Source organism: Lethenteron reissneri, chromosome 28 (assembly GCF_015708825.2).
Source record: "Lethenteron reissneri isolate LAM-NWPU_2019-01 chromosome 28, ASM1570882v1, whole genome shotgun sequence".
Classification (NCBI taxonomy): domain Eukaryota; kingdom Metazoa; phylum Chordata; class Hyperoartia; order Petromyzontiformes; family Petromyzontidae; genus Lethenteron; species Lethenteron reissneri.
Window position 1 is genome coordinate 6,222,996 of NC_083806.1, and position 24,747 is coordinate 6,247,742.

At 44.6% G+C, this 24,747-nt stretch overlaps 1 protein-coding gene across 2 annotated transcripts; it reads right to left on the reverse strand.

Moving 5' to 3' along the window:
- Positions 1-1,464: 1,464 nt before the first annotated feature.
- LOC133348869 (tricarboxylate transport protein, mitochondrial-like) lies at positions 1,465-21,292 on the reverse strand. 2 transcript variants are annotated; one of them, XM_061561934.1, is made up of 9 exons: positions 20,986-21,292; positions 12,482-12,589; positions 11,247-11,346; positions 8,378-8,516; positions 8,017-8,101; positions 7,105-7,209; positions 5,944-6,059; positions 5,068-5,141; positions 1,465-3,922 (listed from the first exon to the last, which is right to left on the reverse strand). In XM_061561934.1, the coding sequence occupies exons 1-9, from the start codon at positions 21,155-21,157 to the stop codon at positions 3,808-3,810; spliced, it is 1,014 nt and encodes a 337-aa protein (XP_061417918.1). In that variant the 5' UTR covers positions 21,158-21,292; the 3' UTR covers positions 1,465-3,807. The 2 variants fall into 2 exon arrangements, with proteins under 2 accessions (XP_061417918.1, XP_061417919.1); XM_061561935.1 differs by lacking the exons at positions 1,465-3,922; positions 5,068-5,141 and adding an exon at positions 5,179-5,469.
- Positions 21,293-24,747: the final 3,455 nt, after the last annotated feature.

Genomic DNA, 24,747 nt, shown 5'->3' on the forward strand with positions numbered 1-24,747 from the left:
TGGGTGGGGTGGGGCTGAGTGGAGGGTGGGAGGGGTGGGGCTGGGTGGGGAGGGGCTGGTCACTCCGTGGTGCCCTTATAAAACTCAACGTTTAACCTACTCATGCCGGCGGCTTGTGCCCGCCCTCACAGTAGGGCATATTTGCGGAATACACCACGCCGCCGTTGACCCTGGCCATTGACCGAGCAACCCAACGTCCCTACCAGCTCCCTCCGCAGGAATGCGTTTAACAGGTCACGCTTGGGGCTCTATGTTCACAAAGATCCCCACCCCGTATAGCGTGCAACAGACTGCAGGGGCGAGTGCTGTTAGCGAGTAGCACCTACGAAGGCCGGAACGGCACACGGAGGGGGTGGGTGGCCAGCACCACGCCCGGCCGCCTTTGTCTCCCCAGTGGCGATGTTTACACACCGCACCAGGTACTCATTTGAGGCCGAGTCGATGCTAAACAACACGCGGCACAACCTTAAAACGCAGTGGGGAACGAGGAGCATGAACATTTTTGGACAACAAAGTAATAATGTTTAGTGACACGAGGGTTTTTTTTTTCGTGTTATTGTATCCGAGAGAAAAAGATCTTGATGTTTTCGTCAATTGGCATTCTGGAGATATTGAAATTTGCAAAAGATAAGCATTGGCCTTAAAGGGCAGGCTGGAGTTTCGTAAATATCAACGTAGTATTTCTCGGTCAGACGACAGAAACAGATTTATTTTTTCATCCGACAGTTTAAAAAAAACGTTTTGTATTAACGTGACATTTTATGTCTGAAGTGAACCCGAAGCAACAATTTGATACCTTATTTTGGCGAGCAGACCTTTAATGGCCTTGCACATCATATCAGTGATTTTTCCTGATGGATTTTTTTTCAGAAGACCACCACTACTTTGAATATCCTTGTGTTTTTTTTTTCTTTACAAACACCGAGACACAAATGTATTAAACGGCTAATAAATATGCGATACAATTTTTTGGTTTTGAAACGAGGCATCGGAGTCGTTGCACGTGTACATTTCACAGGCTTTGTAATCGTAGCACTTTGGCCCCATGAGGTTTTTTTCTCTTCTCTACTCAGTAATGCTGTCAGTTGCTCGAGGGAATTTGGTGACGGCAATTAGCTCACTGCACGATGAAGTTCAATTTCCAGACACGGTCTACATCATCGGTGAGTGATATCCATCCAACACGTACTCGTCAGCATGACCGAAGTATGGCCACACCACCCACGAGCAATATAGCGATGGAAGGCCTTCATCCAACAATGGATTTACAAAGCAATCTAATTTTTTAAACTTATTATTCCCATCATTTGTCTTTTATGATTATAACTTAGTTACCGGAGTGGTTAAGTTGGAAAGCCTTCATCCACCAGTGGCTTAATAAAGCAGTCATTTTTGTGAAAATGTTGTTACTCCAACCATTTGCCGTTTTTTTGCGATTACAAACCAATGCACAGCATCACACACTGCAGTAATCAGATTTATTCTTTCGATTCTTAAAATCAAAGTTTGTTGAGTTTCATAAATAAAACTACTGGCGAGCCCAACGTATATGCAATACTCTTTGCGACACGTAAAATACTGCACACAACAACCACTACCCCATTTGCGACTTTGGTGAAGTGTAAACAGTTTAGTCCGAGCAATATCCGGTACAATAAACAGCAAACCAGTACAATAATCGGCAAACAATCTGGCAATGTAGTAAAATGTTTCTTCACTAACAATTAAGGCACCCCCATTACAAGCACAAACATGGCACCAGTACTACGCAATGATGGAGTAATTCATTTAAAAACACCCAGTTTCATTATACAGCACACGATGGCTTTTCTGATGGCAGCCAGCCTACAACCATGCTCATTGCATGAGCCCTCTGAATGCTCATTAAGCATTATTAGTATTATCATTATTGATCAGTTTTACCCATAGCTTAGACACATAGCATATTCAAACTATCTGAGATCACTTTTGGTGACTTAACACATTTAAAAAGATGACCCGGTCATTTTTTTTCTACATTTAAATGCAGGTGCACTTTGGAGTTTCACGACATGTGAACGGGTAAGCAATGTTTTTTTCTTTACTTAACGATTTTGAACATCAGATTATCTTCCAACTTAGGACTTTGAATACAGAACTGTATTATTTAAAGTTAATGCTTTCAATTTTAACCCCAACATCAAAATACGGTACTGTTAACATATCATGTAGGCTTTCGCAACCAATATAATTTATAATTTAGTTTTTTTAGGTTAGATTGCGTAAATATAAATGTGTCGTTAAACCCGCCACCACCCGAAGTCATCACATCTATCCCTCTATTTAAGGAACGAAACAGGAGGATTTCTCCACAAATCTGGCTGTCGCCTGATGAAGCTTATTGTAATTACTGGTGAAATATCGTACCCAGATTGTAAATGCTGTAGATTTGCCCTCCAACACACCGGTGTGCTGTACTAATAACGAATTGGGCACGTTCTGTTTACGTGACAAACCTTACGAATTGGCTGTATCGGGTGGTTGCGGGTTTAACGACACATTTATATATTTACGCAAATTAACCCCAAAAAAAGCCGATATTATGTTAACATACCGATTAATGTCGAAATAATGTCCTTCATTGTAATATGGCTATGACGTCAAGGGTACTATTTCCTCCCTATATCTGAGGGGTGTCCTGGAAAAAGTTGATAATCACCGGCTTTGTTTTGTAAGATTACCCACGTTAGCTTCATTGGACCTTTTATTTATCTATTCATTGCATCATCTCCCCGCAAATGGCTGCACAAATGAAGTTGATAAATCACTTTTTTTTCTTCCACTTAATCTGCCTACTCTCAACAAAAGCCGTCTTTCTGCACAATAACATGTTGTGGTTTTCTTTAAGGACACCATCATCCCTTGTCAAAGAAATTCCACATGCTTGACAGCAAAGGGGAGGCAATTGTCTTGATGTATAATGAAATGGCATGACTAACCCAGATATGAAATGTAAAAAAAAAAAGTTGATGTTAAATTGTTTGAAGACCATATTGATTGCAGATATGTATGCAATTGCGGTTCCTTCTGAACGTATTAATTGCATATTTATCTGTTCTTAAATTAACATTGCGTTGTCTGCCCTTAATTCAAAGGTCATATTGAAACAAACATGTTTAAAACAAGACACGTTATCAGTTACTCATCCAAACACAAAAAAACGTAATATTCAAAACGATGTAAAAACCTAATTGGTAAACAATCTTATTTTGTTTAGTTCAAAAAAAAAATGACATGTTTTTTTGTTTCAAGTGTCAACAAAAATATCATTGGTACAATATGTCCAGTAAAAATTACATCACGGTATGTTATGAAGCTTGGCAAATGCACATCACAAGTGCAATTCACTCTTTAAATATTGTTACTCAAAAAGGCCAGGAGAGGGCTCTTAGTACAATATCACTTTGATGACACTTCAACTTGTCCTTCCAGACCTACGCATTCATAATATTCTTCAGTTTTCTTTCCAAATGCACAGCTAATTATTTTTCTTCCCATGGGTCCAATAGAATTATACAAACCCAAAGAGTGGGGGATAACAATAGCATGGTGTGTCTTGAAAGTGCAAGTCGAATCAAAGTGAAATAAACAGCTGTACCCATGTCTGGCAGTTGACGACATAGAAGCCACTCGGATAAGTCATGTATCCTATCTTGTGTAAACATACGGACATTTACACAACTCGTAATACGTTTCAAATGTCCCCGACAGGAATCGCCACGTGGTCCTCAAGAAGGCTCGTCCCCGAAGCGGACCTTGAAAGGCTTCCTAATCGGTCTTCCACACCTTGTTGAGAGCTTTCACCACCTCCTCGTAGATGATGAAGACGATCGCGACATCGAGACAGACGCGGCCCAAACGCGGCACCGTGCCTTTGAAAAACCTTCACAAAAAAAGAGAGAAACTCATTTTCACATCTTAAGGTGACAGCTCCCCCCCCACCGTTCTGTTCACAATCTCAAAATGTATGTAACATCCTTGGCACTTAATACGCTATATGCAATTAACTCTGGATTTCTCTTTTCCATGGGTGTAACCACGCGCGATTTTTATGCTATCGGCATACCCAATTTTCATTGATTTTACCCGAAATTAACTCTGTCACTTATGATTGCAAGTTGTTGCGAGTCAGTGACTGCTTTAGTGTTAAAATATGGTGCTGTATTTTTAGGATAGTGTGTTTATAATATCAATTTATGTAGATATCCACATTTATTTAATATTTTTCTTCTGCAGTTTTTATTGAAAATGCAATATTTGATATCTCAAAAAACTGATGTGATAGACAAAAACTGATGCCAGATTTGGAATCAGCACCCCAAAATTACCTTAAAACCGTTGGAATACCTTGTTCCAGAAAAAGTGTGTTGACCAGTGTAATCCAGGTCGCAGACGAAATGTGCTCGTGAAACAATTATAAATATCACGTAGGGCTTTCGCGACCAATATTATTCATAATCAACGTTTTTGGGTTTAGATCGCGTTATTTATAAATGTGTCGTAACCCTCCACCACCCGACACGGACAATCAGTAAAAAAATGTGTCACGTTGACAAAAGACAATTAGTTCACTGCTTTAACCATTCTGGCGAATTGCCCGATGATGCTGGATGCAATTACCAGCGAAACGTCGTACTCAAATTGTAAATGTTGTGGTTTCACGCTTCAACACACCGGTGGGCTAAAGCAGTGAACTAATTTGTTTTTTGTCAACGTGACACTTTTTTACTGATTGGCCGTGTCGGGTGGTGGAGGGTTACAACACATTTATAAATAACACAATCTAAACCCAAAAACGTTGATTATGAATTATAAATATCGTTGGTGTACCCATTTATAAACGCAGGTTGGACAAAGGGGAACTGAAGAAGCGTGGCCATTGTTTCAACTGCGGCACCAGGAGATCGAACATGCGACCTCTGGATTGCAAGTTCAGCTTGCTGACCATTATAAAAAGGCAGCATCATATCTTCTCACTTCTAAATGTGAGCGTGCGTAATAATCCGAGGGTGGCACGGTAAAACTTACGCCCTGGGACCTTCGTACTTGAAGATCTGGTAAGCACAGTCGTACGTGCTTCTGTATTTGTGAGCTTGCAGTCCCTAGAACGAAAACAAAAACAACAGAAGTGATGCACGCGTTTAAATACCATGGGAAGATAAAATCTGGATGCGTCGTTCCAAATTCTGAAATATGAAAATTCGGCAGGCCCATATCGTGACGTCGGAACAAACTGTTCTGTTAGGGGCTCTGTCGCAAGGCTCATTAATGGCACACAGGGAAATGTTGTTCTCTTTGTTGATTCTCTTCTGATCTGACGTATTGCCCCATTACGTGACTTCAATTTTTTCCACTTTTCTCTCCAAAATGTTCCGTCCTCTCCTTCCTCTTACCATTTTCCCTCTTTCCTCCTATTTTCATAAATCACACCTGAAAAACACCGCGATTCAACACGTGCATTCAGCAAACGTGTATTCCCATTCTGTTTACTTCTGTATTGTTGTGGGAAACCATCAACAGAATACACAATTTCTTTTTAAATCCTTTATATTAAGTTCGCTTGCTTGCTTGCGTGCTTGCTTGCTTGCTTACGACCGTGCAAACCTTTCGGTCGTTTTTTAACCCACTTCCCGTGATCCAATCGAGCTGACATTTTGCACACAGACTCGTTGTGCGAGACAATTAATGTTCGTGAAAATTTTTTTCCAAAATTTTACACTGTTTAGGGAAAACAAATTAAATATTTAATTACCAATTGTTTAATACTGCAGACAATCATCTGACCCATAGGTGGCAGCCATCTCAAGCCAGAGGACGAGAGGACTCTAGCCACCACGCATATAAAGGATTTAGAGTGAAAAACTTTGTTTTTACGGGTTATACTTATTAATTCTGAAACCCGACCTGCATGCGAGTCTTGATGACATCGAGTGGCGTGTTGCCGAAGACGCTGGCGGCCCCGGCAGTGGCACCAAATGCGCCGGTAACAATGGGGTTGATCTCCTTGTTGGGGTTGTCGCCTGCGTGAAATGTCGGGCAATAACAAACACAAACGTGAAGTCGTATGGGATGCGTTCATTGGGGGAAAATATGAAGCTGGAAAGTGGCTCGGTGGCTCGGGCGTGACGGCGCCAAGCCAGTATTATTGAGAACTCTGGACTAATACCCAGGTGGTAATGTGTGGTTGAGCATGTATGTATGTATGCATGCGTGTTGAATTTCTTTCGCACCGTACGTAGCTAATCATGTTAATCGGAGGTGCGGGGAAGGACAACAAACTAGCACAGGGAAATAAACTGCTCTACAACAGTTACAAATGGATTCATCGAACAGTACATGACCTCCAAAACATCTATTTTGATAATTACCTACATTTTCGAGTTACTATCAGCATTGACTTGGCTGTATTCATGCCAATTTTTTGCATTGTATCCCTTCTAGAAGATCACTAGAAATCATGTCGCTCACTCGCTCGGTTGCGATTCTCTACAGCGTATGGATGAGATGGCTGAACCAGATTCATCACTCAGAGCCAAGAAAAACTTGAAAACTTGTCACTTGGTCTCCTAGAACAAGGTTTAAAGCCATCGATCTTGGAAAAAGTGGCCTTGCCTTCCGATTAATTAATATCAAGGGTCTGGCAGATGGTTTCTTATTGATGGTCTCAGTGATGTTACCAACGACAAGACACAAACATTCAATCGAATTAAATTTAGCTCTTCATTTTATTAGACTGAACTTTGGAAAAAACATCATGTTTAAATGTTAATTTTGACAGCCCATGCCGTTAAAATTTCTCTGCGGAAAGATGCACCCCTGGCGTGTGGATAAAATAGATCCCTTGAAGGGCTCGCAGGAATAGTTCTGTAATGTCTATTTCCACGGGGCATTATTTTAAAAATTAGGTAATGCACTGCTTTTCAAGATATCTGAATGTATTTTTCTTCCAATGTCATGATGCTGATAGTGCAGTTGGTACAGTTAGAATTTTTTTTTTATAAATAATTAGCTTAAGAAACAAAGGCATTCAACATATTATACACATAAAAACAATACGAACAGTACCTTTATACCAGTTCCTGAGTGACGTCATGACGTAAAATCGGATGGCCTGGTTTGAGCCTTGCTTGAGCACGGTGGCAGTGAGACCTTGGTACGTTCCTTTTATTCCTGAATTGGAACAACACATTTGGACTTAATACGCTGCTGTACAATGAACGTGAAGGTTATTACTCTTAACGATTACGGTTAACGCTACGTTCATTATAATAGAGTCCAAAAGCACTGTGACATGGCCGAGCGGTAGTGGGTTTAACTTGGTGTTGCAAGGGTTCATGGTTCAAAGCTGTTGGCCACCCTGGTTATTACTGTGGATGTATTAACCAAATAAAACTATGAATTTTTTTTTCCTTTTATTTTACCAGGTAAAGCCCACTGAACTGTACAGCTCTTTTTCAGAAGCGACCTGTCCACAAATGATAGCTCAACGAAGTGGCTTATCATGTGGAAATGTATAGCAGCCAAATACTCGAAATGCATGTTTAATTCCAAATGTAGAAGGAAAAACCGGAGGACCCGAAGAAAAATCCACACGACCACGGGGAGAACATGCAAACTCCAAATATACAGGCATCAGGCTCGGGATCAAACCCACAACCTCCTGCATACCAGGCGAGGTAGTTAACATCTTTCCACCGTGACGCTAAAATAAACATGCGTCACCTGCTTCACAGTAGACATTCAAAGAATCCGTGACGTTATTGGAAGAAAAAAAAGTGTAGGTCATGTGTGCCAGAGTCATAATCCAATTTAACAAATTGGATGAAACCACATCATAATATCACCCCCCCTGGCATACTATCACCGTCTGTGAAACAGCACTTCCGTAATCACCGTGTACTATAAGAATGGCGTGAGCACCAAATGCTCCAATCATAATAATTATAAGAGTGCAATTAAAAAAAAAACACACATTACCCTGTTTCCGCACGATCTCTCGCACGCCATGGAAAAAGCCACGGTATTGGGGATTACTAGAGCACTGATCATGAATGAACTTCACCTGAAAAGCGAAAGAACATCGAAATTAAGTGCCGTCCACTTCAAGCAGTGAAAAAATTCAACAACTATTATTCAGCAACATCAAAGAACCTGAATGATAATGATCACAATAATGTATTTCAAGTGATTGCAACTGTGACGAAACTTTATTGTTGGCCAAATATGCTACAGGGCTGATGGATGTAGCCTGTGAAAAGGCTATTTTTGGAAGAGTGCTGTTTTGTAACAAGCAGCTACAAGAGAGGCGATGCACAGCTGCGTGAGTGCATGCCCATACCTTGATGGTCTCCATAGGGCACACAACCAGTACAGCCTCGGCCACGCCAGCTCCCAGCCCACACAGGAGACCACGTGTGCTGTTCAGCTTGCCCTGGTCATCCCGCATGTGATTGCTAAGGAACTCAAACATTCCAAACCTGTGGGGGCACAAAAATAGGCGCTTGAAATGTTTCCAGAGCACGCAAGCCTTGCTCCAATGTATTATCCAAACGTATTGAGGAAACCAAAGAGAGACTGTAGATGACACACAATGCAAGATTTACATTCCGTGTCTGCCCAAAGATACACTGCAAGGTTCAGTATGTGATTGTCCAAAGATAAAATGCAAGATTCAGTCCGTGTCTGTCCAAAGGGAGGAAAACGATGTGCAGCCACGATTGGTCCCATCATTCATCTGCATATCCATGAACAGAGTTTCATGGTTCAGCGTGGCGGCCGCCCCGGTTAATACTGTGTGTGTATTTTCATACGCTATGCACCGTCTGCTTCACAGTGAACATTAAAAATCCCGTGATATTATTCGAAGAAGAGTAGGCCACGTGGGCTGGCATCACGGTCCAAATTTCTAAAATTACATGCGACTTACCAAATTGGGTAAAACTACAAAACAACATCGCCCCCTAGTGGAAGCCTATACTCGTCTGTGAAACAGCCTTGCGATATAAGAATGTAACGAATATCAGATTTACTCATTTTATTTGATGGTTTGATTGAAACATGCGTCTCGTAGTCTGATTTTTTTTACTCCAGAACCAGAAGTAGAACAAGGATGAGCCCCCGCACGCGCGCTTGTCTTTCTGAAACGAAACCATTTTTCATTTTACCAGGTAAGGCCCACTGAGCTATGGAGCTCAGACCCAACCTGGCCATGTATGAAAACTCAACAAAGTGGCTTGTCACGTGCAAATTTAGTGCAGCCAAATACTTTCAACGCATGTTTGATTCTAAATGTGGAGGGGAAAACCGGAGGAGCCGGATAAAAATCCTCACGACCACGAAGAGAACATGCAAACTCCAAAAATACAGGCGTCAGGGTCGGGATCGAATCCACGCCGCCTATATACCAGGTGAGGTAATTAACATCTCGCCACGGTGGCATCCTGTGTACACAGCCACACATATGAGACATTTCCGCAGCTAGCTAATCTTATTTTCTTTATAAAAAATTCTACCTTTCATGTTTGACCCTTCTCTGCGACCTTTATTAAAAGGATAGACACTTTTTTTGAAAAACATGCCAAACTAAAATATATCTGTTGAAGGTCAAATAAAATAGCTTCAATTTTTTTTAATATATACCTGCCTGTTTTCAGCTGAAGCTTGCAGAAATTTACGTCATGATTAAATGCCCTGCTCGAGTCAATTGCAAAATGTTTCCTCCTCTCATAAATCAACGCAGACCGCAACAAGCAGCCATGTGGAGGCGGAGTAGCATCAGCTAAATTGATTATCCACTCCTAAGGCGAGGGGATCTCGGACCCATTGCACAGTTCTTGTGACAGAGCGACTATCACGCGTTGCTGCCGCAGCCAATGCAATGCAATGCAATTGCTCCATTACATTGGGCTATGAGTGGGCTTCCAGAGAATACAGTCAAAAGATGCGTAGAATAGAATTTCTTTAAAATGAAGAATTCACAGCAACCGTTTTCATTGCATCTGTAGTTTAGCTGCATCTTTATATTCTGAGAAGCCACTTTAATTGTTTTGACTTTTGAAATGCAGTATATGGCCCAACGCCACAGGCAAGAAGAAATAAAGGATGTCTTTCATGACAAAACTGCCAGGCCTTCCGAGAAAAGAAATCACACTGCTGTAGAAAACTACAGCTCTTAGGCATGCAGTGATTCATGTGTTTCAATACACCATCACAATTCAGGGTGACGAATCTCTTGAAGCTTTGGCTACGTTTAGTTTTTGTTCGTACTGTCCCAGTTTGTACACATGTTACATTTCACCAGCACTACACCCCGCCTCAACGAATCGTCAAGCTGAATCGAATCGATATTTTTTGCGTTTGGTTTTATTGCGTCTTTTGTATTTCTAATTGTTTCGCCTCATTTGTATAGTTTTTATTTTCTGCTCCATCGATATAAATGCAACACCCTCATTTGCATATAATTTACATAAAATGTAGATAATCAATTATCACGCGCGCATTTCATGCACGAATTGGGAGCGTAAGAATCTAATGCGTCGTTACATGCCTGCTACTTTGCATTGCCAGTCTCATATTTTCCATCTCACTTGTTCCATTATCTGCCGAAGGAAACATTACACAACCCTGTAGTGTGCCCTTATTTAAAGGGTGTGCCATACACAAATACACAACGCTCAGGGGGAGGGCTCGGCACGGTCAATGTTAAATAAACAAGACCCGGCCTTCAGTCGTGGGGATGCTCAGCCCCCTGCGGCAACCCCTATGCTCAGTGGCTGTAAACATCAGCATGCAATTTGTATACAGTATCTGTAGATGTACAACAAGCCCGGTCCCTTGACAATCCACTGCTGGATGGAAGGCCTCCCCACACACTGTCTGCATCTGTAAAATTCTTACAAATCCACAATCACTCCTGTACACGAGTTGATCACGTCGCTCCATCTCCGCCGTGGTTGACCTCTTGGGGGTTCCTTGATTTGGCTCCTATTCTTGTCACCAGTCTCGTCCATCGGCGATCATCCCATTCTAGTGTTGTGAAAGGTTTCTCTGCATTCGGAATAACCAGCCAGGTGACTCAGTGGTAGAGTTAGTGGCTCGCAACCATTAAATTGTTAAATTACTGGATCATGAGTGATGGCGATGGCTTCGTGAGGCCTTCATCCAACAGTGGATTAATCATGGCTGAGGATGGTGGTCATCTCGCATACCTGACCGCAGACTTGGGTATGGAGCCATAGACCAGCGAGCTGAGGCCACGGTAGAGGCCTTTAATCCCATGATCCCGCACTGTCTGAGAAACACAATCGCCTAAAATGGGAACACAAATTCCTCGGTAAGCATAATTAACAGACGAAACAACACGTGACTGAAACATTGAGGTGCTATGTAAATACAACTAAAACTCTGATAGCCAACAAAATAACTCAATATTGGGATCATTAAAAATACGGTGAAAACATTCATCATTCAGTCGTAGGCTGACATTTCAGGCAATGACCTTATTCTCTTCTCTAAAGGGCCGTTGCATGGAATGTAAGCCTACTATCTATATATATTTCCATTAGCCAGAAGTGGTCATGATAAGGCAGCACTCTATCAGAGCAGGTAGCCAAGTGGTCGAGCGAGCAGTCCACAATGAGACGTATGCAAGTTCAAATCGTGGTTTGGATTGACTCTGCTCATCATCCCTCTCGAGTTCATAAACTTGACACCACTTTGTGTGGAAGTCAACAATGGTTGTCCTTGGGATATACTCATCCCCGTGATAGGAATGTGAAATTTACACCACTGACTAAAGGCTTTAATCAGGAGATGAGCATCACCTCATTGCTCATTCGAGCAAGAAATCACTTTTAATTAAATTATTAATGTGACGTGGGGTTTTTTTAAAATCCTCTATATTAAGTTCGCTTGCTTGCTTGCGTGCTTGCTTGCTTACGACCGTGCAAATCTTTCGGTCGTTTCTTAACCCACTTCCCGTGATCCAATCGAGCTGACATTTTCCACACAGACTCGTTGTGCCAGACAATTAATGTTCGTGAAAAAAAATTCCCAAAATTTTACACTTTTTAGGCAAAAAAATTTATTTTACATATATTCAAATAGAACTCATTCATCGCTTTGGCTGAACGTCACAGTATAAGAGCCCAGAGCGTAACCCCTCCACAGGCCGTGGCGGAGTAGCGCAGTTGGTAGCACCCTCGCTTCCCATGCCAAAGGTCGCGGGATCGATCTCCGCGTCCTCCACAGGCGAATATATTTTTAAATCCTTTATATTAAGTTCGCTGCCACGCATATAAAGGATTTATAGTGAAAAACTTTGTTTTTACGGGTTATACTTATTACCAAATGGGCCAGTGCACCACTGCCATTTTTGTAAATCAATTTCAAACGGCTTTTGCGCAGTACCCGAAAACAAGATTATCTTAAAGCGCGTAATCACCAATGCCTTTGTAGCGCGGTGGGTTTGCTTTTTCGTCGAGCTGCAGCTGCGTTTTCACGTATTCGGTCGGAAATGTGATGCAGATTTCAATTCCTCCGGCAATCCCACCTGCAGCAGCAACAACAACAAAAAAACAACATTTAATTTCATACCCAGTGCGTTAATGCAATTCATATCAAGCCAACCTTTCATAGTCATCAACATAACATAATTAAAATTGATATGGCGTGAGCACTTGCTCTCCGGACGAATGGATTACCTATAAAACATCGGCAGTACAATTTGGCATAACATCGGCAGTCTGATTTATATCACAGGGTGGAGAGATAACATTTGGGTCTGTGAAAGCTGACAACACGTCAGGGCAACTGTCAGAAAACCCAGGCTGTGGTGTCAGTCCGGCTAAAGGTCGATGGATACGAATGTGGTCTACGCCGTCAATCACTGTCGTGGCATCTACAGGATTTCCACAAGGACAGGCAAAGCAATCCTGGGCTGGTGGTGGCAACAAAGCACCCTTTTCATTTACTAAGAGCCTACACAAGTCGGTTTTTTTTGGCTTGCCAAATCAACATGATGCGTTTCAAAAGGGTAACGCGAAATAGCGCACCCTCGTATGAAATGTACCACCGTGTAATATTATTGTAAAAATATCTCGATTTCCGTTTACAGTATTTTGTGGTAAATGCAAGAAAAATTACATACAAGGTTGGATTTTATTTCAAACCAATGAGTCAAGTAGTAAATATAGAAATTTCCTTGTATTCATTATTTCGTATATGTCAATCCCCACTTACCAACCCATACTGAGCAAAGTGGTGACGGATGGTCAAACAACAACCCCCATAACTGACAGTGTGGGAAGGCTTATTATAGCAGTGGACTAACAAAGGGCTGTAAAAAAACCGCTGTACCAATCCCATATAAATATGAAATCGACATGTATGCTTATACAGTATGTATAGCGTAGGCACAAATATGATACACTACACACAAAGGATTCATTTGGGTCTGGCCCTGCCAAGGCAACCGTAGGCGGGACTCGAAATTCAATAAATCTAGGAGCAAACCTGGAAAAGCAGCTGCGAGTAGCAACATCATCAATACCAGCTAACATCACACGCATCGCCCATAGAGAAGCAGTTCCAGCCATCGCATTAGAGGTGAGTTAATTAAATGTTTGACCAAATATAACGGGCTATTTTTTAAGTTGATAATTTTGTATCGCCCGCGAATGATGTTACAATGGGAAACAAAATATTCACCATATATCTTTTAACAGGCTCATAGTTTTAACAGGCTGTAGGGTGAAGTGCTGTTAGTGAGCGCATCTGAAGGCTGGCACACTACAAGCCAAATCGCATGTCTCCAAAAGTCACATGTCTCCCAAAGTCACATGTCTCCGTACTCTTTGGTTCTTTCGGTAAAGTCACGTCGATGAAAAATAAAATTTAAATAAAATAAATAATTAAACTTTTTAATTAATACATTATTCCTTGCAGTCACGAAAACTTCAAATCTAGAGTCACATGTCTCCCCCAGGTGCCGATGATTACACATCGCACGAGGTACATGTTTAAGACAAAGTCGACCTAGGGGAGGCCAAGAACTCTGTTCAGTTTTTGTCACTGATGTTGGCCGTAAGTGGGAATCCAACTTGGGTCACCGAGTCTATGACGCACCATGATAACCACGACACCACAGCTCCTAGTTAACATGCAATGAACACACAGTTGAGAATGTGAAGGCAGTGGCACACAAGCATAAATAACAAAACCCCAACACCGCTCGAGATGGAAAACAATGCAAAATAGGCAATTGTTTAGTACAAAAATGGCCCTTATTTATATACCAGGGCGAGAGCCCAGCTAGCGTGCGTGAATAATAGTTGAAGACTGCCCTATACAACACCAGGGGTGGGGAACGTCCGGCCCGCGAAATCATTTGGGTCTGGCCCTGCCAAGGCAACTGCAGGCGGGACTCTAAATTCAATAACTCTCGGAGCAAACCTGGAAAAGCAGTTGCGAGTAGCAGCAACATCATCAATACCAGCTAACATCATCACACGCCTCACCAAAAGAGAAGCAGTTCCAGCCATCGCATTAGGAGCGAGTTAATTAAATGTTTGACCAAACATAACGGGCCATTTTTTAAGTTGATAATTTTGTATGGCCCCCGAATGATGTTGTAAAAATCCAAATGGCCCTTGGCATAAAAAAATGTTCCCCACCCCTGCCATACACCAATGGGACCCTGATCTCCATGTAACGTTCAGCATTTTTCCAAGATTAACTTAATTAACTTGGCACATGAACAATCTGTGGTGTAATTGATTGGCACATGGGCCGTATATTCATCCATCTCTCTCTGCATCGTCATTATGCAAAGCACGTGACAGCACACAATGGTCCCACGTCCGTCGACACAATGGGCTCGCTTCTCATTGGCGGAGAGAGTGAGGCGAGCCGAGCTCGTGCCCACGCGCGCAGCCAATCGCGTCGCACCACCGAGCCGCAGGCACCCACGCGCCACCACACCCCCCACCACCACCACACAAAGACAAAGACGCCCCGTGTAGCCTCATACCGCTAGGGGGGGCAAGTGCTGTGAGCGAGTAGCAAGCTATGAAGGCCGGTACGTGGCACCAAGAGGGGTGGATGGGTTGGCCAGCAACCACGCACGGCCGCCTTTGTCTCCCCAGTGGCGATGGTGAGACACCGCACCAGGTGTTGATTTGAGGCTGAGTCGACCTAGAGGAGGCCCAGGACCGGTTTCGATAAGCGTGACTGGTTTTGACCGTGGTCGGGATGCGAACTCGGTGTCTAACCCCTGCACTACCGCTCCCCGCACACCACCAGTCACCCTGCCACATGCATGGCAGCCCCATAACAGAGTTTTAGCCAAATCATTCTTCATAAGTGGTCACCCAACAGCAAACGCAGCAGCTTTTAAGTTAATTTGACGGCGCAAGGCACGGAATTGTGATGCACAATGGGAATGAACGGTTAGATAAGTAAGTGGCCTCGTGAAATCCATGGATATTGTGTGTACTGTTGCAATTATAGTGGACTATTAACGCAATGCCATCAAATAATTTAATTACGATAGGATATTTATGTATATTAGCGTTTGCACAACATGTCTCAATGATGTTATACGCATGCATATTTAAACTGTTGTGACGGTAATTGTAATACTATGCTGTAATTCAATGCATTAAGATGCAGTTAAAACATTTTCAATATTTGAAATGGAAATTAAATTTTGCAAACCCTCAAGGACGCTCTGTGTGCTACATGTACCGTTTAAATTACGCAAATTCGACTGGATGCTTAAGTTATTATAGTAAATTTTGAAATCACCTCCCTTTAAAACCACTGCCAACGCCTACACATTTTGTATTTGACAAAGGCAGAGAGAGGCCTTTTGTACTCAACTAGTCAACTGTACAGGACTGTGTGACTGGTTTGGTAACTCGTTCAATGTTATGTTTGAGCCAGGAAAAAGTGCAGTGTCATGCAATGCATGCGTAAAAGCATCGCTTCACATACACAGAAACACATCCTGTGGCGAGCGATTACTTTAGTTTTATGAGCATACACGTGACAAATGTGAGTTTGGTTTGGGGAAGGACAAGTCCCTCGAAAGGGACGATGGTCATCTTGGAGAGGCCTTCATCCGACAGTGGATCGATCGTGACTGGTGATGACGATGAGTAGTTCACACATTTTCGTGCGAGTCCTTAATTCTTTTTGTTTGCAAACAGTACAAGTTAAAAGTTGGCTATGAACGGGAAACGCATAATGACCGGCTTTGCGAGGTCTTCATCCAGCAGGAGATTGATTGTGGCTGATGATGATGAGAATGTTGACGTGTGGCACTCGACTGTAATGCCCGTGTTGGAAGTCCTTGAACCAAGGTTTCCACTGTCCATTTGGAGAACAGTTGGTGCTAATTTAGAGCGCACACACACACCTCCACGACTACGCATCGCTGCTCCTCGTGACCTTGACAGCTGTTCTTAGTTGGCACACATCTACAACTTGTTGACCAATATTGCATACTGAACAATGTCATGTGTGCAAATACGCGAATATGATTAACGTGCGTTAAATGCACTTGATAGCTCAGCAATATACAGTACTTTTATACTGGTAGGAACCTCCTGGTTACACCAGCCCACAAGGGATTATTGTGTCCGTCCGTCGTGCAAGGAGGGGCTGGGTGGGGAGGGAGGGGCTGGGTGGGGAGGGGAGGGTGGGGAGGGGAGGGTGGGGAGGGGCTGGGTGGGGAGGAAGAGGGTGGGGCTGGGTGGGGAGGGTGGGGCTGGGTGGGAAGGGGAGGGTGGGGAGGGTGGGGCTGGGTGGAAGGTGGGGAGGGTGGGGCTGGGTGGGGGGTGGGAGGGGTGGGGTTGTGTTGGGAGGGGATGGTCACCCCGTGGTGCCCTTATAAAACTCAACGTTTAACCTACTCACGCCAGGCTTGTGCCCGCCCTCACAGTCGGCCATATTTGCGGAATACACCACGCCGCCGTTGACCCTGGCCATTGACCGAGCAACCCAACGTTCCTACCAGCTCCCTCCGCAGGAAAGTGTTATATGCTCCGTACTTGCGCACAGGGAAAATCACGGCACGCATTCAAGTCCACACGCACACATACATTGCCAAAGTGTTCCTTTATTTTTAGACAAGTTGAACCCATTGAGGCAATGTGTGCCTATTTCGCAAGAGGATACAGGTGAGAACACAAAAAAATGTAAAGTAGAACACAGCGTCACACGCAACCGACTCATTGGGAAGGATGCAGCAGATAGGGTAGGTTAAATGCTTATAACGCGTGAACATCTGCAGAAAAAATAATGACAGCTGCAAGCATGCACAAAGGTCGCGTGAGCACGAGCGGTGAACTTGTCAGGAAGGATTTGTGACGGTCGTCAACGTGAGAAGATCTGTAAAGATTATTGTATTTTAATAATGCACAAGAGAGCGGAGTGAAAACGGAGTTTCCATTGCCATTGGCCACGCATTGGCGAGTCGCACCACAGTTTTGGGGCCGTCCATAAATGACGTCACGCGATTTTGGACGATTTTTTACCCCCCCCCCCCCCCTAGTCACACGGCGTCACAAAAAGTCAGACCCCTCTCAAATATGACGTCACAAAGCTCTGCCCCCCCTCCCCCCAAAAAAATAAAACATGCTTCAAATCGCTTTAAACTATTGTCATTGTAGTGCGTATTTAATGTGGCGCTGCACTCTGATGTTGATGTTGTAGGAGTGTTGTTATAACAATTAGTGTTGTTATAACAATTAGTGTTGTTATAACAATTCTATATTTTTTTATTTCAAGCTTTCGTGACTGCAGGGATTCATCTTCTTGGTTCTTTCGGTCAAGTCACGTAGAAGGAAAATAATAAAATAATAAAAATAGCAAGCTGTGGATATCACACCTAATGATGATTGCTTGTGTTGCAGTCGAAATGTCGTGAGAATTTTTTATTGTTTTATATTTGTATAATTTTATTATTTCCCTTCTACGTAACTTTACCGAAAGAACCAACAATATAATTCCATATTTATTTAAAGTTGCGCATTTTTATGTGACGTCACATTTCTCACCCCCCCCCCCCTAGGTGCGTGACGTCATTTATGGACGGCCCTTTACCACGTATTGCTGTGACAGGTAGGAGGGAGGTTTGTCTGCACGTTCGCCGGTGAGGTGCGTTCACGCTTTTCATTGTTTTTGTGATGCAGAGGCTGTAAGACGCTGCCAAATATTTGCCAAATGTGGACTAGATTCTTCACTTGCAGAAAATGTTGCTTTAACTACGAAGCTCGCCCACCCTTAAATGTGTACTATTTGTCAAAGTACGTATTTAATAAACTGAATACACTGCGGTATGCACAATTAATCCAGTGCCATGTTGTGTGACAAGCCTCGCTCTGCTAACCAGACGCATCAAGGTCAAACCCGGTCTAGAGTTCACTTGGCTGCATCAAATGTTGCCCAATAATATTGGCGAGCAAAGCCAGCCAATTCAACTAATGGCCCACCCAAAAAAATATGGTGCAGTTTTATGAGTGAACACAGAATGTGGTTCGGCATTCGTCACAGCGTGCGCAATAACACACATCAGGACACCACAAAAGGCATTGAAGAGTTGGCCAAATTAGCCACCAGAGGCGCTTTCTACAGCTCCCTCTAGTGGAGACCCGTCCGCCAGCAGTGGCCTGAGCAGGCAATTGCAGGGCTTCACCTTTGACTCTTGGGACAAATCCAGGTGTATATAATGCATTCGAATGCATCACTAAAGCCATCGCAGCACCAGCGAGCCGCACCCGGATGCCCTGGGTGTTGATTTCACTCGTACAAGGATGTAAACACTGCCATGTGGATGAGACCCCCCCCCCCCCCCACCGGTATTCTCGACTATGTCGAAGCAGCGTGTAGCGAGCGTGGTTTTTTTTTTCGCAAGGCCACAAACCACCACCAGAAGCTCCTCGAATGTGGGAAACAGACCCACTTAATGACCCTGGATGAACACATGAGCCGGTTTGCACCACATGCAAGTGGGAGAGAGCACGTTAAGTCGATAATGGGAACACCACCAGTGAACGCGTAAGGCTGCAACAGAACTATTAACTCTATTTAGAGCGATATAGCGAGTTTGCCGAAGCGACCTGGCCACAACTGATAGCTCAACTTACTGGGCGTATCGTGTGGAAATGCATTGCAGCCAAAAACGTACTCGAAACGCACGTTCCTGAATGTGGAGGGGGGAAAAAGCGGTGGACCCACAGCAAAAAATCCACGCGACCACGGGGAGAGACACGCAGACTCCAAATATGCAGGCGTCACAGGGTCGAACCCACGACCTCCTGCATACCAGGCAAGGCATTTAACATCTCGCCAGCGTGGCGCCCCTGACTTTAACAGAGTTGGAACAAACTGCGTGGTGGTGGTGGTGTGAGTGCATCAGAGGTGTGGACAGCACCAGCGGTGTGTAATACACCTCGGGTGACAACAACGTCTGTCGTACCACTGGGGTTGAGACTGTACACAAGCAGGCTCTGTGTCAAGTGTGCCAGGAATGTGACAATATCGTGAGGAGTGTGACAGTGCCAGGGTGCGAGTGTTTTCCAGGAGTGTCAACGATTTGCAGTGCAGCACCGTAGCGTAAAGTGTGTGAGCAGTGTGGCAGTAGTAGGAGACAGTGTGACGACGAGATGGGATGAAGGGTGTATGAGTGTTGGGGGGGGGGTAGGAGTGTTGGGGGTAGGAGTGTTGGGGGGTAGGGAGTGTTGGGGGGTAGGGAGTGTTGGGGGTAGGAGTGTTGGGGGGTAGGAGTGTTGGGGGGGTAGGAGTGTTGGGGGGTAGGAGTGTTGGGGGGTAGGAGTGTTAGGGGGTAGGAGTGTTGGGGGGGTAGGAGTGTTGGGGGGTAGGAGTGTTGGGGGGTAGGAGTGTTGGGGGGGTAGGAGTGATGGTGGGCAGGAGTGTTGGGGGGGTAGGAGTGTTGGGGGGGGTAGGAGTGTTGGGGGGTAGGAGTGTTGGGGGGGTAGGAGTGATGGGGGTAGGAGTGATGGGGGTAGGAGTGATGGGGGGTAGGAGTGTTGGGGGGGTAGGAGTGTTTGGGGTAGGAGTGATGGGGGTAGGAGTGTTAGGGGGTAGGAGTGTTGGGGGGGTAGGAGTGTTGGGGGGTAGGAGTGTTGGGGGGTAGGAGTGTTGGGGGGGTAGGAGTGATGGGGGGCAAGAGTGTTGGGGGGGGGTAGGAGTGTTGGGGGGGGTAGGAGTGTTGGGGGGTAGGAGTGTTGGGGGGGTAGGAGTGATGGGGGTAGGAGTGATGGGGGTAGGAGTGATGGGGGGGTAGGAGTGTTGGGGGGGTAGGAGTGTTTGGGGTAGGAGTGATGGGGGTAGGAGTGTTGGGGGGGTAGGAGTGTTGGGGGGGGGGGGGGGTAGGAGTGTTGGGGGGTAGGAGTGTTTGGGGGGCAGGAGTGTTGGGGGTAGGAGTGTTGGGGGGGTAGGAGTGTTGGGGGGGTAGGAGTGTTGGGGGGTAGGAGTGTTGGGGGGTAGGAGTGTTGGGGGTAGGAGTGTTGGGGGGTAGGAGTGTTGGGGGGTTGGAGTGTTGGGGGGGTAGGAGTGTTTGGGGGATAGGAGGTGTGACAGTACCCGGAAGAGCGTGAGCGTGCCAGCAGTAAGTCTATGGAGTGTGATGCGAGTGAGTGCGAGCGAGTGTGTGGCCAGTGCCGAGTGTGGCCAGTACCACGAGGAGTGTTTGTGTGCACCGATGCGAGTGTTGCCAGCCAGTGCGAGTGAGGAGTGCGAGCGGGTGTGAGTCAATGCACCGTGCAGAGTGTCTAGCAGAGGAGGAGTGCGTGTGGCCAGTACCACGAGCAGCGTTTGGTGCACCGGTGCGAGTGTTGCGTGTGTACCAGCAAGGAGTGTTTCTTTTGAAGGGGGAGTGTAGGGGGGTGTAGGGGGGTGTAGGGGGGGGGGGGTCCTCGTTACCGGCCAGGATCGCTTTGCCCGGGTGTGTGAGCTTCTGTCCGCCTGCAGCGGCGGCGGCGGCGAAGACGCGGGATCGCCCCGGTGACAGCGCGCCCGGCAAGACGCCTCGACCTGTCGTCAATGGCTTCATCGCAGACGGGGCCTGGAACTTGGTGGAACCTGTAGGCAGCATTGCAGCGGTGGGGTGTGGGTGGGTGGGGAGCCTGCAAAGAACTCGTGGGCTCGTAGTTCCGACTGGGAGCGAGGGTGATGCGCGAGGAGGAGTGGCAGGAATTCGTGTCCACGGGGCTGCCGGGATGAGTCCCGGTGTGGAGCCTTCCGCGTGTGCTCCGCCTCCAGTTGCGGAGCCACGCCCCTCCCCACCCACTGAATATATTAACGAGGGTGGAGGGTGGTGATGCGTCGGGTAAAATAGTTCCCATTTCATTGATTTTTAGGGTGTTTTTTTTATATAATTAATTCGTGATATATTTGTGTTGGTGTCCAGTTCCTGGTGTCTTTGACATACACGTGTGGTGTAGAGTAATGTGCGGATAAGATAATGGTGACTCAATTGTTGATGTTATCTATACTCTTAGGTTTTTTTCGGTAAAGTCACGTAGGTAAAAATAAATAATAAATATTGTAGAAATAATAATAGAAATACAAATTTTAAATCACGACGTTTCGGAGGCAACACAAGTCTCCGTCATCAGGTGGGACCGTCACAGCTAGATTTACTGTATCAAGAGCTAGTAAATCTAGCTGTGACGGTCCCACCTGATGACGGAGTCTTGTGTTGCCACCGAAACGTCGTGATTTATCATTTTTATTTCCATTATTATTTCTATTATTTTTATTATTTTTTACCTACGTGACTTTACCGAAAAAACCTAAGAGTATGAATCCGTGCAGTCACGAAAGCTTCAAATCTAGAATTGATGTTATCTCTCTAGAATGGATCTGGAGCTCCCCGAAATAAATTAGAAGGCTTCATCGCCTCTAAAAGTTGCGAAATAAAATATCGGCTGCACCTTTACATTTAATTACATGACAGTGCTGTAGTCCAGAGGCTGCGATGAAGTTACTGTACACTCTAATTAAATAATGGTGGTAATGGAACCATCATAATTTCATTATGATGATAATGGAATTATCATTATCATCCTGGAATTATGATGATAATGATAATACAATTTAGACTTAAAACTTTCGTGACTGCAGGAATTCATATTGAACCAAAAATATAATGATATTTAACATTTACAAGGCGAGAAAAAAAATCTCACCAAGTTTGACGTTTCTTTAAATACCTAACATTTCGTTGTTTGCCCATTCCCTTGATCGCTATAAATAGTTACATGTGAATTTGTGCAAATGTCAATCTCACCAAGTCTGACGTTTCTTTAAATGCCACACATTTCGTTGTTTACCCAGTCCCTTGATCGCTATACATATATATACACGTGAATTTGTGCAAAGGGCAACGGTGGTGATGGTCACGGGATTAACACTCACAGCAGAACCGAATCATTGCCTTGGGGTTTCATGCCTGGTACGGCAGCCGTGCCGTTGTGAATTTGCTGCTATAAAATGTCCACGTGATAAGAAGCCACAAAGTTGAGCTATCATTTGTGGCCAGGTCACAGGTCAAGTTAACGGCTCAATGGGGCTTTACCTGCAAAGATAAAAACAAGTGACCTTTGCTATGCGCTCCTATCGCGTTTTTGTATCGTTCTGTGAGCCCCGCATCCTTCTGGACATCTGTGTAAAAGAGCTTCATGGCTCATCGGATTACTCCCCGTATTAAAACACATTCCTGCGGAGGGAGCTGGTAGGAACGTTGGGTTGCTCGGTCAATGGCCAGGGTCAACGGCGGTGTGGTGTATTCCTTAAATATGCCCGACTGTAAGGACGGGCACAAGCCGGCGTGAGTAGGTTAAACGTTGAGTTTTATAAGGGCACCACGGGGTGACCAGCCCCTCCCCACCCAGCCCCCACCCCTCCCACCCCCAACACCAGCCCCACCCTCCCCACCCAGCCCCTCCCCACCCTCCCCTCCCCACCCTCCCCACCCAGCCCCTCCCCACCCTCCCCTCTCCACCCAGCCCCACCCCTCCCATTTTTGGATGCACGACGGACGGACGGACACAATAATCCCCTGTGGGCTGGTGGAACCAGGTGGTTCCTACCAGTATAAAGATTCTGATTCAAATATCGGGTGAAGGTCGGAGACCCGGCTGAGCTTTGCGTTGCCGCTCCACAACGCTGGGGAATTCTCCCTCTCAGTGTCTCCACAACCAGAATCTAAATATGTATTTATACCGGAGGAATCCGATGAGCTATAAAGCTCTTTTTACACTGATGTCCAGCAGGGGCTGCTCAGAACGTTACAACAACAAATAATAACAAAAACAAGACAGTCGTGCCAAGTACCGTAAAGGAAATGTAAACAATTTTGCCACTTCTCATCTAGGCCACGAGGTGGTGCTTTTCCACCACCAAACTGACGTTTCTATAAACGAAACTCTTAACTATTTCAATTTTACCAAGTAAGGCCCACTGAGATATCTATATATACAGTAGCTCTTTTTCAGAAGCGACCTGGCCACAAACGCCAGCTCAACTTTGTGGCTGACGTGGAAATGTATAGAAGCCAAATAATCTAGGCCACTAGGTTAGTGCTTTTGCAACAAACTTAAGTTTCTATAAACAAATCTTATACAATTAAAATTTTACCAGGTAAGGTCCAGTGAGCTATATATCTATTTTTCAGAAGCGACCTGGCCACAAATTATAGCTCAACGAAGTGGCTTATCATCATGTGGACATTTATAGCAGCTAAATCCTCTGAACACACGTTGATTCTAAATGTGGAGAGAAAACCCGGAGGACTTGGAGAAAAATCTACGCGACCACGGGGAGAAGAGAGAGAGACACGCAAACTCCAAATACACAACAGGCGTCAGGGTCGAGATGGAATCCACGACCTCCTGTATACCGGGAGAGGTAGTTAACATCTCACCACCGCTGCTATTAAACCAATCGGCCATCAGGTGGCGGTATTGCACCAGACGGATTTATTTATTTCAATTTATTTTCTTATGTGTATTTTAATCGTTATGTATTAAAAATGTCATATTTTTGCGAAGTAGTGGAGTTTTGTATTATCTGTGTCCGGAATTGGATAATTGATGTTGTAATAGGTTTTTACCCTTTTATCTGGTACAAAAACTGACACCTTTATACAAGAGATTATGTTTGCAATAACCACAACACAAGTAGTCAAAATGTTAACAAAAAGCATTTTGACTGCTTGTGTTGTGGTTATTGCAAACATGATCCCTTGTATAAAGGTTTTTGTACCAGATAAAAGGGTAAAAACCTATTACTATATTCTGCTACTGGTAAAGGAGGTCTCATAGTGGATAATTGATGTGCAGCGTTGTGTGATGCAATTGCATGAATGACGCTATATAAAATTATATTATTGAACTGAAGTTTCCCTTTTCTACAAGAAAAGCATCGCATCTAACGGTGCTCGTCTTTACACAATGAGCCGGTGGCACGGTAAAGCATGTCGCTTCTGTCTGGTCACACTGACGACAGGCGTTAGGAAGAACTCTTACAGCCGTCTCTAACACTAACACACACAGATGTGTGGTAGATGGACAGGACATAGGGAAGAGGTGGTTGTCCCAGTCCTGTTGGTTCGTCGCTACCATTTATTCCACGCTTTTATTTAACTCACTATGTCTGTTGTTATTGTCGTTGTTGTCGTTG

What these genes read in the sequence shown, in the direction of transcription:
- LOC133348869 (XM_061561934.1), bottom strand. Translation starts at nt 21,157, where the DNA reads ATGCTGCCTACAGGTTCCACCAAGTTCCAGGCCCCGTCTGCGATGAAG. An exon ending in TCATCAAGACTCGCATGCAG is followed by an intron (nt 5,142 to 5,943) that starts GTCGGGTTTCAG and finishes TTTTCGTTCTAG; the next exon opens with GGACTGCAAGCTCACAAATA. An exon ending in AAGTACGAAGGTCCCAGGGC is followed by an intron (nt 3,923 to 5,067) that starts GTAAGTTTTACC and finishes TTTTTTGTGAAG; the next exon opens with GTTTTTCAAAGGCACGGTGC.